Below are 12,871 nucleotides of genomic sequence, written 5' to 3'. Positions count from 1 at the left end.
TGTGTGTCTGTCTAAGTTGCAGAGATTTGCATCATATGTTAAACACCTTAATAGGATGTAAAGCTGTACCTTATCAATAATGTATGCAATATCATTTTGATTTCGAGGTCATATTTTAATGGTGCGATCCTGTTTTTCAGTGCCAGCCAGAATCGTCAACATCTCAAAAAATGTGTCAGTGAACGAGGGAGAGAATGTAAACCTCTATTGTCTGGCAGTCGGCCGGCCTGAGCCCACTGTCACCTGGAAAGAACAGAAATGTAAGCTACCCCTTCGTGCTTGCTTGCCTTAACATACAGAGATCTAATGTTCACAGCTTCACCTTTATCTCCCTGTCTTTACATTCATCCCTGACACTCATTCGCCTGTTAAAGCCTTTTTTTTCTCCCAGCCTATAAGCTTATCAGCATTCAGCTCATGTTCACGTCTTTATCCCTGGCTTCTGTGTCATCATTCTTAAACCCAGCTGTTTAGTTTGTCCCCATCTTAAATTCATACTCCCGCATTTCCCCATGTCCCAATGTTTTGTCCCAAATAACCACACATTATACGTAATTATCCCCACCGCGCCGCCCGTAATCATCAGCATCTGTCTTCATCCACCCTGTCAACCAGCATCGGGATGCCAACAGCCACTTTTGGCACCAAATCAGCTATTTTAAACCTCTTCTGGTGTGAGGAATTGGAGCTTGTTCAGGGTGGTCAGGAAGCGCATCTTGATAGATGAAGTCAGTCAGTCCATTTGATCTAATCAGCGCAGCATTATTCCATGTTAGCTCCCGTCTTCGTCATCGCCGATGTCCAAAGTCAAGCAAATAACCTTTACATGGTCTCTAGAGATTGAAGAGTTCATTTTTTTGGTCTTTTACTTTTTTGCCAAATTGTAATTTGTAGTTTCTGTCTCATCTGTTTGACACATAAAGAAAATTGCTATGTACTGAATATACCACTGTGCTATGACTCAGAGTTTCAGCTGTTTGTTTTCAGAGAAAAGGTTGGGATGTTAATTTATTTTCTTGCTGTTTCTGTTTTGTGGGATAAACTGGAAGCTTAAGAGCTCTGTGACAATGGGTGAATTATCAGAATTGAACTTTTTTGTTTATAATATCAGCATGTGTGCTAGAAAGTTTCATAATATCTTTTGCAACTGACAGATGAATATAATAGGAAGCCACGAAGCAATAAGGATCATTATTTTACAGTTTTTCATTTTTTATTGTTGGTTTCAGCACTTTTTTGCAGACTTTTTTTTCACACAACAGAATTGGCTAACTTGTAGCCTGACTACAGCAGTAGCAACACAGATCAAATGCAGTAGCAAGCAGCAGTAATAAATAGGTCAGTGTGAACAACTACTCAACACGATGTAATTATACTGACGATAAATGCACAACCTACTGTAGTGCTGCACTTACAGACAGCTTTGGGCTTACTCAGAGGCCTGTTCCTTCTCTCTTTCTGTTTGTGACTGGGTTATCATGCTGTGAACAGTATGTCCTTCGCTGTACAGTTAGTGCTTATGAACCTACACAGTACACTACAGTACCTCAGGGAGGGACAAACCCAGGAGTGATCACACACACCCAAAGACACACAAAAAGATAGAGGAGAAAAGGAAAGCATGCATGAATGCACACCTGCAGCAAACACGCACACAACCTCACATCACAAACTCTGTGCAGTTGTCCTCTCTTGAAAGTCTACAGCATTTCTCCTCTCTCAGCAATAATCCTCCCTCTCTAACCACCCCACCAACTCAAACTGCTTCCCCACCCCCCCTATAACCCCTCTGCTTGCAGAGAAAGAGATAGGGCCCACATTGCTATTCCGTAGGAGTCTCTGCAACCAAGCCATCAGTTGCAGAGGACCAGGGGTGGTAGAGAAAGGGGGGGGTCGAGCCCAAAGAAACAGCAAGAAGCTGCCGGCCATCTGTCCCCATTACTCAGAGACTGCATAGAGAAACTGCAGGGAGGGGAGAAGAGGAGTTGAAAGTTGAGCAGAAAATGCGTATGCAGTACACCAAGACGTGGTAGAATAGGAGGAGGAGAACCACCCGAAAGGTGAGGGGGATGAGGGGGATATAAGTCTTTGACCCCTTTGCGTCCTGTCTGCAGCTACCAGACTTCTTATTCACATACAGATAGTAATACCGCCTCCTTCATCTTCACCACAAGCACAGATACAATCTTTTGCACCCATTCACTCTCTCTGGCATCCATCAGTTGACCCACACAGAGGCATACAGGCATTTTGTCTTATCCAGTTAAATACACCAGCACAGCCCAGGCTTGTCATTTGACGTACCATCCATTAAACCCTGCAGTAACACAGTCTTAGAATAGATGCTTATGGCTGTGGAAGGAAGGTGATATTCTTTTGGTGCCAACTAAAACTCTCGGACAGGATGATGAGTATAATGGTTGCGTATGCTTATAGAATATATAAATAGGTTAGTTACAGTTGATGGCAGTAGATTGGGCTTTGATATTTCTGGTAGGTGTTCTATGGGCTGGGATGCTAAACTCAACAGCAGTGCCATTATAATTAAAATATGGTTTGTTTGGCTCCAGTTCAGTTCAAAGGCTGGCAACAGGAAGGTGGTAAGCAGAGGGAAACAAATCCAAATGGGCGACAGGCTTAAACACTACATGGGCACAATAAAGGATAGATGACTAGATGATAGATGACTGTCAGATGACCTGTGTATGTTGGCAAGAACACTGAATACTGAGTACAATTTATCATGCACATGTAATTTGGGAATAAGGAGCATGTGTGCAGGTGGGTGGGGAAATTAGGTAACTGGAAAGGAGGAAAGAAGTCTGATGGCTTCCAGTCAACAGGTGGTCAAACAGTGTTCCCAGAAACACCTTTATTTTTTCAACTGTGAAGTGTTTCCACTAAGCACATATGTCGATCACTGTGCTTTCATAAACAAATGTCAGAGATGTTTATGGATTTGTGTTAATGTGCAAGACTTGGACTGCGTTATATCTTGATTTAACAATCTGTTCCTCAAATTATAATACTTTCCCAGCTATGAGCACATTTGTTCATTCTAAACACAGTAAAACTTTAAAAAATTGCTTCCAAATATTTAATGAGTCCCCCAAAAGACCTGGGAACTGTGAAATGTAGCAAATGTTAATAGGTTGTTCCTTGTTTTTACATCCCACGATCAAAAAGGAGCTTGAAATTTAAGTCCAGTACTGATCAAGCAACATTTCACAGATCCGAAGTGCAGGAAAAAACATAGGAAAAACAATTTGAAGTGTTCTTGAGGAATTTTAGTCATACACGTGTAAAGCACTGGGGTGCACTGGCCTTGAAATTCTACTGTATCATTTAGATCAATTGACACACATTACAGCTGCTGTATGCTACCGGAATGACTGGTTTTATCATTTGTTAGACTGCCCACCCATCTCTGTTTTAACCTCACATCAGACCACTCTGCCTTGACTGTAGTTTTTGTAATGGAAATGGATAAGAGGAGCCGAGAAATCAAGTGCCTTGATAGTCTAGTCAAGCTCAAAGTGCTGCCGGGGAAATAGAGCACGGTTTCACTGTTGCGGTCCAGAACTCTTGATCCTTTTCCCCCCTCTTATTCACAAACCCTGTCTCTTCCAAGGTGCAATCCAACTATCTCTGGTGGTCAGGAGTCAGGCTCCTTCAAAAGCCATAAGTGGTTCATGGAGCTGTATTTTACAGACCATTGTGGGAGTGCCAAGGGCCGGCTCTGCTCAGATATGATCTCCCACCAAAGTGGAGAGAGGTGTGCAATGCAGGTCCAGAGATCTCAGGGGATGGAGAGGGAGGGGAATAAAGGGAGAGTGCAAGGACTGCTTGGCGATATTACATCATACATAGATGCTATGGATGAAAAGTCCATGAAAAAAACCTAATATCAAATAACCAACCTGACATCTGTCACTGTTTCTCTCGTTATGTTGCCATTTCTCTCCTTTTTTCTTTATCTGTACATCTGTGTATCTCTTTCAGTCTCTTACACGGTATCGCTGTCAAATTACCACACTCTGTGTCTGTAATTCTCAATTTATAACTCGATTGCTCTCGGGGTTTTTTATTCTTTGCTTTGTCCTTTTGATTTCTTTCGTCACCTGTAACAGCCTCGTGTGTAATTTCTCCAGTGTTAGTTGTCTGATTCTATCTCTTCTCCTTCTTCCCTCTACGCTGCCACGGCTCCCTCCTCCTTGCAAAGCTGGGTGCTCTGCCTGCTTGACAGAGATGTCACAAGAGAGCAATATTTATTAGACTAATCGAATGAGTGAATAACATCTCACCCACCCCACCCCATCAACCACGGCTCACCCGGGTGGCACAAGCAGCCATCACGGCGGTTGTCGCTCGCTGCTCAGCCTCTGCTGCAGCAGCTGCAAATAATCGTCTCCAGCTCAGTAGCCGCACTAATAATCCTCCAGTATAATCTTCAATTAGAACCGCCACGCTAATCTCTGACAGGAATAATCGTGGCGTTTAGCGTCTTTTTTATGTGTGCGTGTTTGCGTTGGTGTTCCTCTCAAACGTACTCAGGAGCTGTTTGTGTGTTTGTTAAGGGAAGTAAAGGTCTGCTGATTGACAGTGGCTTGGTTTGTGTGTTTTGGGAACTGGGTGGGGGCTTTGAAAGGGGAAAGTGTGCAGCAATTTAAGAGCTGGATTTCCTTGTTAGTGGTGAGATTATATATTATGTCGTGTTCCACAGTCTGACTTCTTTAATGGGGTAAAGGCAAAAAAAAAAAGGCCTAATGGTTTCGGAGGCTGCGAGACAGCTGGCTGCTGTGCTTACAGGAGGAGGGGGTGCACACTCGCTATCATTCTTCTTCTCCTTGCACTCTTTCTGTCTCGCTCTCTTTTCCACTGTCGAACCAATAACACCCACAGCATCCATTCCCTCACATGAAGGAGCAATAACTTGTAGCCTGTCCCCTCGACTCTCCTCTCTGAAGAGATTCTGTGGCTGTTTTGTCGCCCAAGGAAAAAGACTGAAAGTGTGAGACTGACTAATTTGTTTTTTGTTCACCTGGGAGTTTGTCAACATCAAATAACCGCCAAATATTCTACTCGCCGCGTAATGTGGTGAATGAGCAGTCACCCCCCCCAGTGTGTCCAACGCTTAGAAAGCAAAGCTTACAATTTCCCCCGACACTATAAAAGTAGTAAAAGAGTCACTGCTGTCACATTGTGTTTACTTACTTTGCATGTGCGAAAACATCAACTGAAGAAACGAGCATTTGGGCCATGAGATAAAAATTGAATTATAATATTTTTTTCTTAATTATACACACCTTAATGCTCATAATAAGTATCATCATGCACTGTATTGTGGCATTGTTAACTATTTAAGGTTTTAATATTCCTAAATTGCGATACAATTTAGAAATATTATAACAATAAATACATGAGGAAGTTGCCATTTGAGTATTGATAATAAAAGAATGTACATTCAGCTGTTCCTTTATTTGCCATGGGGTCAGATTTCACACCAGGTGCCCTTCCTGATACAGACCTCCCATTTATCCAAGCTTGGGCCCAGCGCTTGGTTTTGACCCCCTGAGGCTGTTTTTGTGTCTCATCTTGGTCTCAAACTGTGAGTCTTTCACATGTAGGGCGAATGTGTTAACCGCAACTTAAGTAGTAACCAAGGTCAGCCCAACTTCAGTTCTTGAAAATGTTCTTGAATAATGCATTATATGTTGTCATCTAATATGTGCATCTTGGCCTCTTAAATGACATTAGCCACAATAAGCCGTACCTCAGCTAAAAACGCTTAAATCTGTTGCCTGCATTACCTTGCATATGATTTTTAGTGATCTTTGACTTCTACCTTATGCCAATAGATGGGACGTTGCGTGAGGGGGAGTTCCTGGAGATCACAGAGATCACAAGGCAGCAGGCGCAGGACTACGAATGTATCACCAACAATGGTGTGGCCCCTCCAGACCAGCGTAAGGTCATAGTCACAGTCAACTGTAAGTATCCCACCTGTGCACTGCACAAAATGAACTCCATGTCCATAGTGATGTATTAATAATATATGTTAATGATTTAGATGCTTTATTATGTATACATTTTAAATTTGTTCTCTGCAGGTGCTTTTTAACCTTGTGGGCAGACCTGACTTTTTGGTTGAAGTGAAGCTAAATGTATACACATTACTCATTCCAGTCTCTCTGTTTGTGTTTTCTCCTATCCTTCTCTACCAGACCCTCCCATGATCACAGACATGAAAAACATGCCAGCCCATTTGGGGAAGACAGCCATCTTGCGCTGTGAAGCCATGGCAGTCCCGCCAGCCTCCTTTGAGTGGTACAGGGATGATCATAGGTGAGAACACTGTCAATTTAGGTGCCAATTTGTCTGCTATGAAGCCTCCTGAATCTTTCAGTTATAACATTTGGTACTGTTCTGCTTACACAGAATAGGCAGACTGGGCGAAGATCACGTATACGCTGGTTGAGGCAGGTGTACCTGTTTGAAGCCAAATCAGCATTCCATTTAATATCACAGTGAATTACAGGTGCGCCCTGCTTATCAAGCTAGAAAGACATCGCTAGCGTTGGCTGCAAATGCCCGAGGGGAACTCCAGCTCTCATGCAGATTTAGTCATGTCCTGTTTCAAAACCTAAGCCCACACACGAGTGGGTAAACTCATGGTTGCTCATCTCCATCTTTTACATACGATCTATGATCCACACTTAAAATATCCTTTTTTATATATATACATGAGTTGAAGCTTTATAGAAAATGCTTTTCCCCAAGTGGTTATGTTAAGAAAACAACTTGCAGGTGTCATTAACTCATGTTTTTGTTTTGTGGCATTGATTTGATTGGTTGACATCTCAGTGCAGCGCCACAAAAGTAACAGTTTGTCTGGTTAGAGGGAGTAATTATAAGCCACAGGCAAACCACTGTTTTTTTTTAACCATCTGTCGATAAACAGTAACAAAAAAAACGCAATAATTAAAATGTGACTTGAGGATTATTAAAATCCAACCAGTGCGCAGCAGGTTAGAGAAGAGGGGGGAGAAAGAAAACAGATTTAGTCATTTAAAACTCAATAACGTATTCATCTTCTTTTGCATTTTTGTTTTAAAACCCCCAGAACAAGGAAACATTATTCATAAAATTTGGGTAATTTTGTATCTTTATTCTCATAAGAGAATGGTCCAAATTGAACATTTTCAGACAGAGAATTCATTTTTCAGTCATTTACTGTAGATGCGGTTTTGGCTGCTGCTGATGTACCTAACCTCTGACATTAGTATATATCTGAGATAATCATGTATATATTGCCATCTCCGGAGAAATATTAGCTTGTTGGCAACATATTTCCTCTATATTACAGACACATAAACTGCCCCTCCAAGTTTGTAAAAGGTCCCAGAGAGCGTAGAGGAGTCAGGGTGATTTGGCATCAGGCGAAGCACGACACAGAAGTACTTAGACAAGGCTTTGCTAGCCAGAGAGAGTTGTTAATAAAGTATAATAGGCCCCAATAGGAGGTATCAGTTATTTATGGACTGAGACTACAAGGTGAGACAGAACATAGAGATGAGGGCTATTTTGCACGTTCGTCTCTCTGAGCAAAAAGTTTCTTGTTCACCCTGACTCAAGTGTGGTGTTATTTTCTGTCACCAATTTTCTTGTCTTTCCTTTCTACTTTCTCCCTTTGCTTTTGTTACTGCACGATGGCTACCCAGGCCGGTAGAGAGTGACAACACCCTAAGGATCAAAAATGAGAAGACACGCTCGCTGTTGCTATTCACCAATGTGACAGAGAAACATTTTGGCAACTACACCTGCTTTGCCTCAAACCGTCTGGGGGCTTCCAACGCCAGTATGCTGCTGTTTAGTAAGTTATCACATACGACTAACTAAATGCAGGGGCTTCAGCACACAGCAGGGTATATGTATGCAAAGCTGAGATTTCAAAAATACACTTACGTTTGACATCAATCATCGTGCAAGACTTGAAACAGACATGACCCACTACCACAAAATTATATGCAATGACATACTGTTTTTCCCTCTTCGCCCGCTCTGTTTACGCTCTGCACACAGCACAGCATTTTCACAGCCTTTTCCTGCCTCCCTCTTCCCATTTTCGTTATTCTCCGCCCCATTAAAGCTTTGCTTGCGTATATTACCATCTCTCTCTTCCCCCAGTTCCTTCAAACTCTCCGTCTCTCGTCCGTACACATTCCCGTCTGCACGCACACACACAGACTGTCGCTCGACTCTGTCCCGTTACCCAAGAAGTTGTCATTTCTCTCGGAGCCCAATTCACATTAACCGTCCCCAATGAGCGATTTCCTACCCTTCCATTTCCCGACACCCCCCGCCTCCCCCACCCCCCCTTTGGTGCATTCAGCATTACCATCTTAAGTGAGTCCTTCATCTATCCCCTTTCTTCTTTCATTCCTGTGCCCATTATCTCGGCCAGTCTCCCTTCAATGACTCACTCCTCCGTCAGACCCATATATCTTCCTGCTCTCTTTTTCCACCACCGCTGCCACTTCTGTCAGCCTATCTCTCCATCATCTGTCCTTCTGCCTCCTTTTTCCTTCCTAATCTCCTCCTGCCATCATTAGAACACAACAAACTCCTTTCTGTTCTGGACCGGGCACAGAAAATCGCAGCATAATCGGATACCTTTGTGGCATTTCTATTCATACCCTGTCCCTCACTGTCATTGCCTTCCCTGACTTTCTTTCCCTGCTTTCATACTGATTGTTTCAGCATTTAAAGGTGCCACACGCAGCATTTTAACATCAACAACCACTGTCACATCAAAATTGGCATATTATCATAATTACCCCCTACCAATGAGTCCATTACTGAGACCATTAGCAGTCTGTACTAGGTTTCACTTCACACTTTATAAGCCACCAGGTTAGATTTTTGAAACCTAGTAGACTACATAAAAGCACAAAATAGAAGAGAGTGGGTTAATTAAGGGTTCTTACAGTTGCCCATTCAAGCATTATGCAATGCCTTACTGCAAGTACCATATTCTTGATGGTATGCTGAGTTACATTGAATAAGCTGCTGTATTAACTTTTATTTTACTTTCTTCATAACTGTTCCTAAACTCTTTTAATAAGGTTATGCTGTATCTATAGTGGTTCAGCGTGTAAGCTCCATAGATCCATCTCTAAAATGGGACTACACATCCCATCTCAGGCCCACCTTATCATAAACAACACATGTGCCTAGCAGCACAGAGGTGATACCTGTGGATGAAATCTGACTCTACTAAATTATAAATCAAAACACACCCTGGAGGACCAACAACAGAACTCCTGCTTAGCCTGTCCCTGTACTATTAATCCAGTTTTAGGTTATCACTCCAGCATTTAATGGCTTTGCAACTTCAGATGAACCACTTTAACTTTCTTAAGTTTCACAATAGCTTTTTTTTCCCCTTGCTTTTAACACACAGGTGTAAAAAGAATAATTTATCTGGGTCACACGCCGTGTGGGTTTCCAGCACCAGCAGTGTTGCACTGTTTGGCTGTTTGACGGGCTAAAGGGAGTGAAGCGTGATGAATGTTATTTACATTTAATATGTCAACCCTGAACATGTTTGATGCAAGCTTTTCATGGGTTGTAACTTGACACTGAGTATATTTGTGTTGCTAAATTAAGAAATTTAATCATTTAGACCTCATGGTGATTATTTGGATGTCAAACTGGTAATATTAATAATTGCTAAATATCATTTCAAATGCCCCTTTCATTATGAACGTTATGACATGTCAGAAACAGGCGAAACGTGCATCCATTTCAGGCTTTTCAGTGTCATTTGAATATATTAAATGCTGGTTTAACAGAGTTACTTTCTTTTAAAATTACCTTATTTTTTAGAATTTACTAGAAAAAAATGCAGAAAAGGTACAGTGATTTACTGAAACATACAAATATAAATGTGAATACAGTATATAGGGCACAAACTAGATTGTTAGAGTAAAAGTAACCTTGAAAGTCAGTATTTGATAAAACCACCTTTACTTTTCAACACAGCCTGAAATTCACTTAAGCAAGCCTTTTTTGTCATTTCCTTAAGTAGTCTTAAAGAACAGTTCTCCAGGCTTCTTGAAGGACATTCAAAGCCCTTCTTTGGATGTTGGCTGCTTTTTATTCCATTCTCTGTGAAAATGACCCTTCAGGAACGTCAAGGTCCACAACTGATAGTACTCGATTGTCTGTTTTCTATCCAGGTATTCTTTTACTGTTTTGCCAGTGTGTTTGGTATCATTGCCACGTTGAAAATCAGACACTTTCAAGATGGATTGCATGTTTGCTCAAAATCTGATGGTACTTTTCAGTGTTCATAATTCCATTAGCTTTCACAAGCTCTCCAACACCACTGGCTAACAGTGTGTTTTGAACTCACTGCTGTCCAGCTCTTCTTGCTTCCTGTGTAGATATTAACAACTATTTCAACCAAACATTCTCTCAGTTTCTATGTCGGGTCTTTGTTGGATTTTTCCTATTTCTTGAGGACATGGCTCTCAGTTACTGTTCAGTCACTTGCCCTTTTGTCCTCTACTTTTCCAGTTTCCTCAGATTTTTTAAGAACACACTGCACACTATATCAAGATTTTACTTAATAGCTCTTTGTTAATCACCTTGTTAGTGCAAAAATACTATTTTATGTCTTTCGATCTATGTTGTCTAAAACTTTTTTTTATTGAACTACATAAAGAGGAACACATTATGCTTTATCAACAGGCTGCTACTAACACAGTGCCTAAAGACACAGTTAGGCAGCTTTAGTTGTGCTTGAATGGTTCAGAGGTCAGTGCTCACAGGTGGCTTAACAAAAAAAAACCAACAAAAAAAAAAAACATTCTCCTGAAAATGGCCAAGTAGGGGTCAGAGGGGTGGATCAAAACTTTTGCACAGTACTACATGCTGTCTACCATTTCCCTACTAAGTACACAGTGATATCAAATGAGACCAAAAGCTCGGCTGTTTCATCACAAAAACAAATACACCACCCCCCCGCCTTTTCCTAGCACTTAGAAAATAGGAAATGTAGTTCATATTTCAAGAAACACCATTTCCCTAATGTAAAACACATTGTTTACAGTAATTATGCCAGAGTATCAGAATTAATTCTGTTAATTAACTGTAATATGTTTAAAAATTTATACAGGCTGTCACAGAAATAGACGCCTCATTTCTACCGGTGGTTGTAGCGTTCTTTGTGTTTTTAACAATGTGTTTCCCCGCTGCCCCCCCCCCCCTGTCCTCCCCTCTCCTCTTCTTTCCATTCTCTCTGTCCAGGACCGGGGGCCCTACAGGGGCGAGGGACCGGTTTACACGCAGGGATAAGTGTCATCGTGTGCGTTTGGGTTTCCCTCTCTGCTGCTCTTCTGCTGAAGGTGTAATGATCAAACTCCACCTGGAAACGTCCCTGAGCACCCCACCTCTCCCTCCCCGTCCTCTCTCCCACTCAACGGAAGAAAAACGGAAATGAAATTCTTTAATTGCGAACCCATCACTGTGAACAAAAAGAATATGCATTATTCCAGGAGCCATTGAATCATTGCATCAAACACAAAACTCCCCCCATCACCTCACCCCACCCGCCCAATCCCCCACCCCCACCCCCACCCAGCACCCTCAATTGAATTTTAAGGTCAGCTCACACTCATTATCTCTTTCTCTCACTCTTTCTCCCTCACACACGTACAGTCTTTCCTTTTGTTTCCCAGAATGCCTTGCAGATTTCTCTGACTTGGTATTTAGCCTCTTTGTTTTTCCCATTATTACCACTGGGCTGATGTTAATAGAGAGTGTATATTAAAGATAATTGTGTTAGTGATCAACAACAAAATAGATTATCTAACAAGTGGAAGATCATTTATGTAATATAATACATAGACTATTGACTGACCTACAATGTTTGCCTTATGGAAATTATACGTGAAATCACAATGTTCCGGTGGATATTTAATGAAATGATATGATGATAATGATGCATTATGATATGGCACTGGCGGTCATGTGACCTTTTTAAAAATTGTCCAGTTGGTGGCCGTGTGAATTGTCACCCTTTGATCTCACACCTTACAAACTCACACACACATACGCGTATGGTTTTTTTGATTTTTAACTGTGTAGCAGATAAACTGCTATGAATGATGTCAAAATGTATTTTAAAAAAATGGCTGGGTGGTGATGGCGTCAGTCTTAACTACCCCTCTATGTAATTTGGGGAGTTTATATTAAGGTTTCGCATGTAGACTCCCTCACTACCCAAACCTTTTTAGCTACCCGACTACCCCTCTGTTCAGCGTGCTCTGTCTAGTCCCCCCTCGCATCGCTATAGTGTTCTCTGCTCTATGTCTCCTCCTCCCTCCCTCCCCCCCTCCCTACGCTTCCCACCCAGTGTAAATATATGCAGTACAGAGGCCATGCTGGTGACTTCAAGTTGCCTCGGGAAGAACAACATCTCCCAGAAGCCTCGACTACGCTCCAGTGTTCTGAAGCAGCAAGAGACTGTCCACTGACAACAATATCTTCTGTTTCAAAAGCTGAGGCTCCATCCTCTTTGTCGCTTGTTGATAGCATGTACCGGTTAGAGATGTTCCTGTTGTGAGTCCATACTCCCTCTACACTCCTTTCCTTCCCTCCCTCCTCCCCTTCCTCTCCCTCCTTCCCTGCACTGTGTCTGTTTTTCTCTGCAAGGTTACCTGCTTTTACTTTTTTGGTGTTAATAATACTACAGATGATGACGATGATGATGTTAATAAGTATTTGAATAACTATGAATAGTAATTCCATGTGAGAAAAAAAAATGAACAAAATCTGATGGTAAAGAGTCGTGCGTGGGGAAAAA

At 41.8% G+C, this 12,871-nt stretch overlaps 1 protein-coding gene across 1 annotated transcript in view; it reads left to right on the top strand.

The window, feature by feature from the left end:
- iglon5 (IgLON family member 5) overlaps positions 1 to 11,625 on the top strand; it is a 103,329-nt gene extending 91,704 nt beyond the window's left edge. The window contains exons 4-8 of the mRNA XM_063485755.1: positions 141 to 260; positions 5,859 to 5,990; positions 6,225 to 6,345; positions 7,722 to 7,873; positions 11,314 to 11,625. Coding sequence (XP_063341825.1) covers positions 141 to 260; positions 5,859 to 5,990; positions 6,225 to 6,345; positions 7,722 to 7,873; positions 11,314 to 11,417 — 629 coding nt within the window. The 3' untranslated portion in view covers positions 11,418 to 11,625. The remainder of the gene's footprint in view (positions 1 to 140; positions 261 to 5,858; positions 5,991 to 6,224; positions 6,346 to 7,721; positions 7,874 to 11,313) is intronic.
- The last annotated feature ends 1,246 nt before the right edge of the window (positions 11,626 to 12,871 follow it).

This window comes from Pelmatolapia mariae, linkage group LG10_11 (assembly GCF_036321145.2).
Source record: "Pelmatolapia mariae isolate MD_Pm_ZW linkage group LG10_11, Pm_UMD_F_2, whole genome shotgun sequence".
Taxonomy (NCBI): Eukaryota; Metazoa; Chordata; class Actinopteri; order Cichliformes; family Cichlidae; genus Pelmatolapia; species Pelmatolapia mariae.
This window is presented reverse-complemented; position numbering and strand designations above follow the sequence as displayed.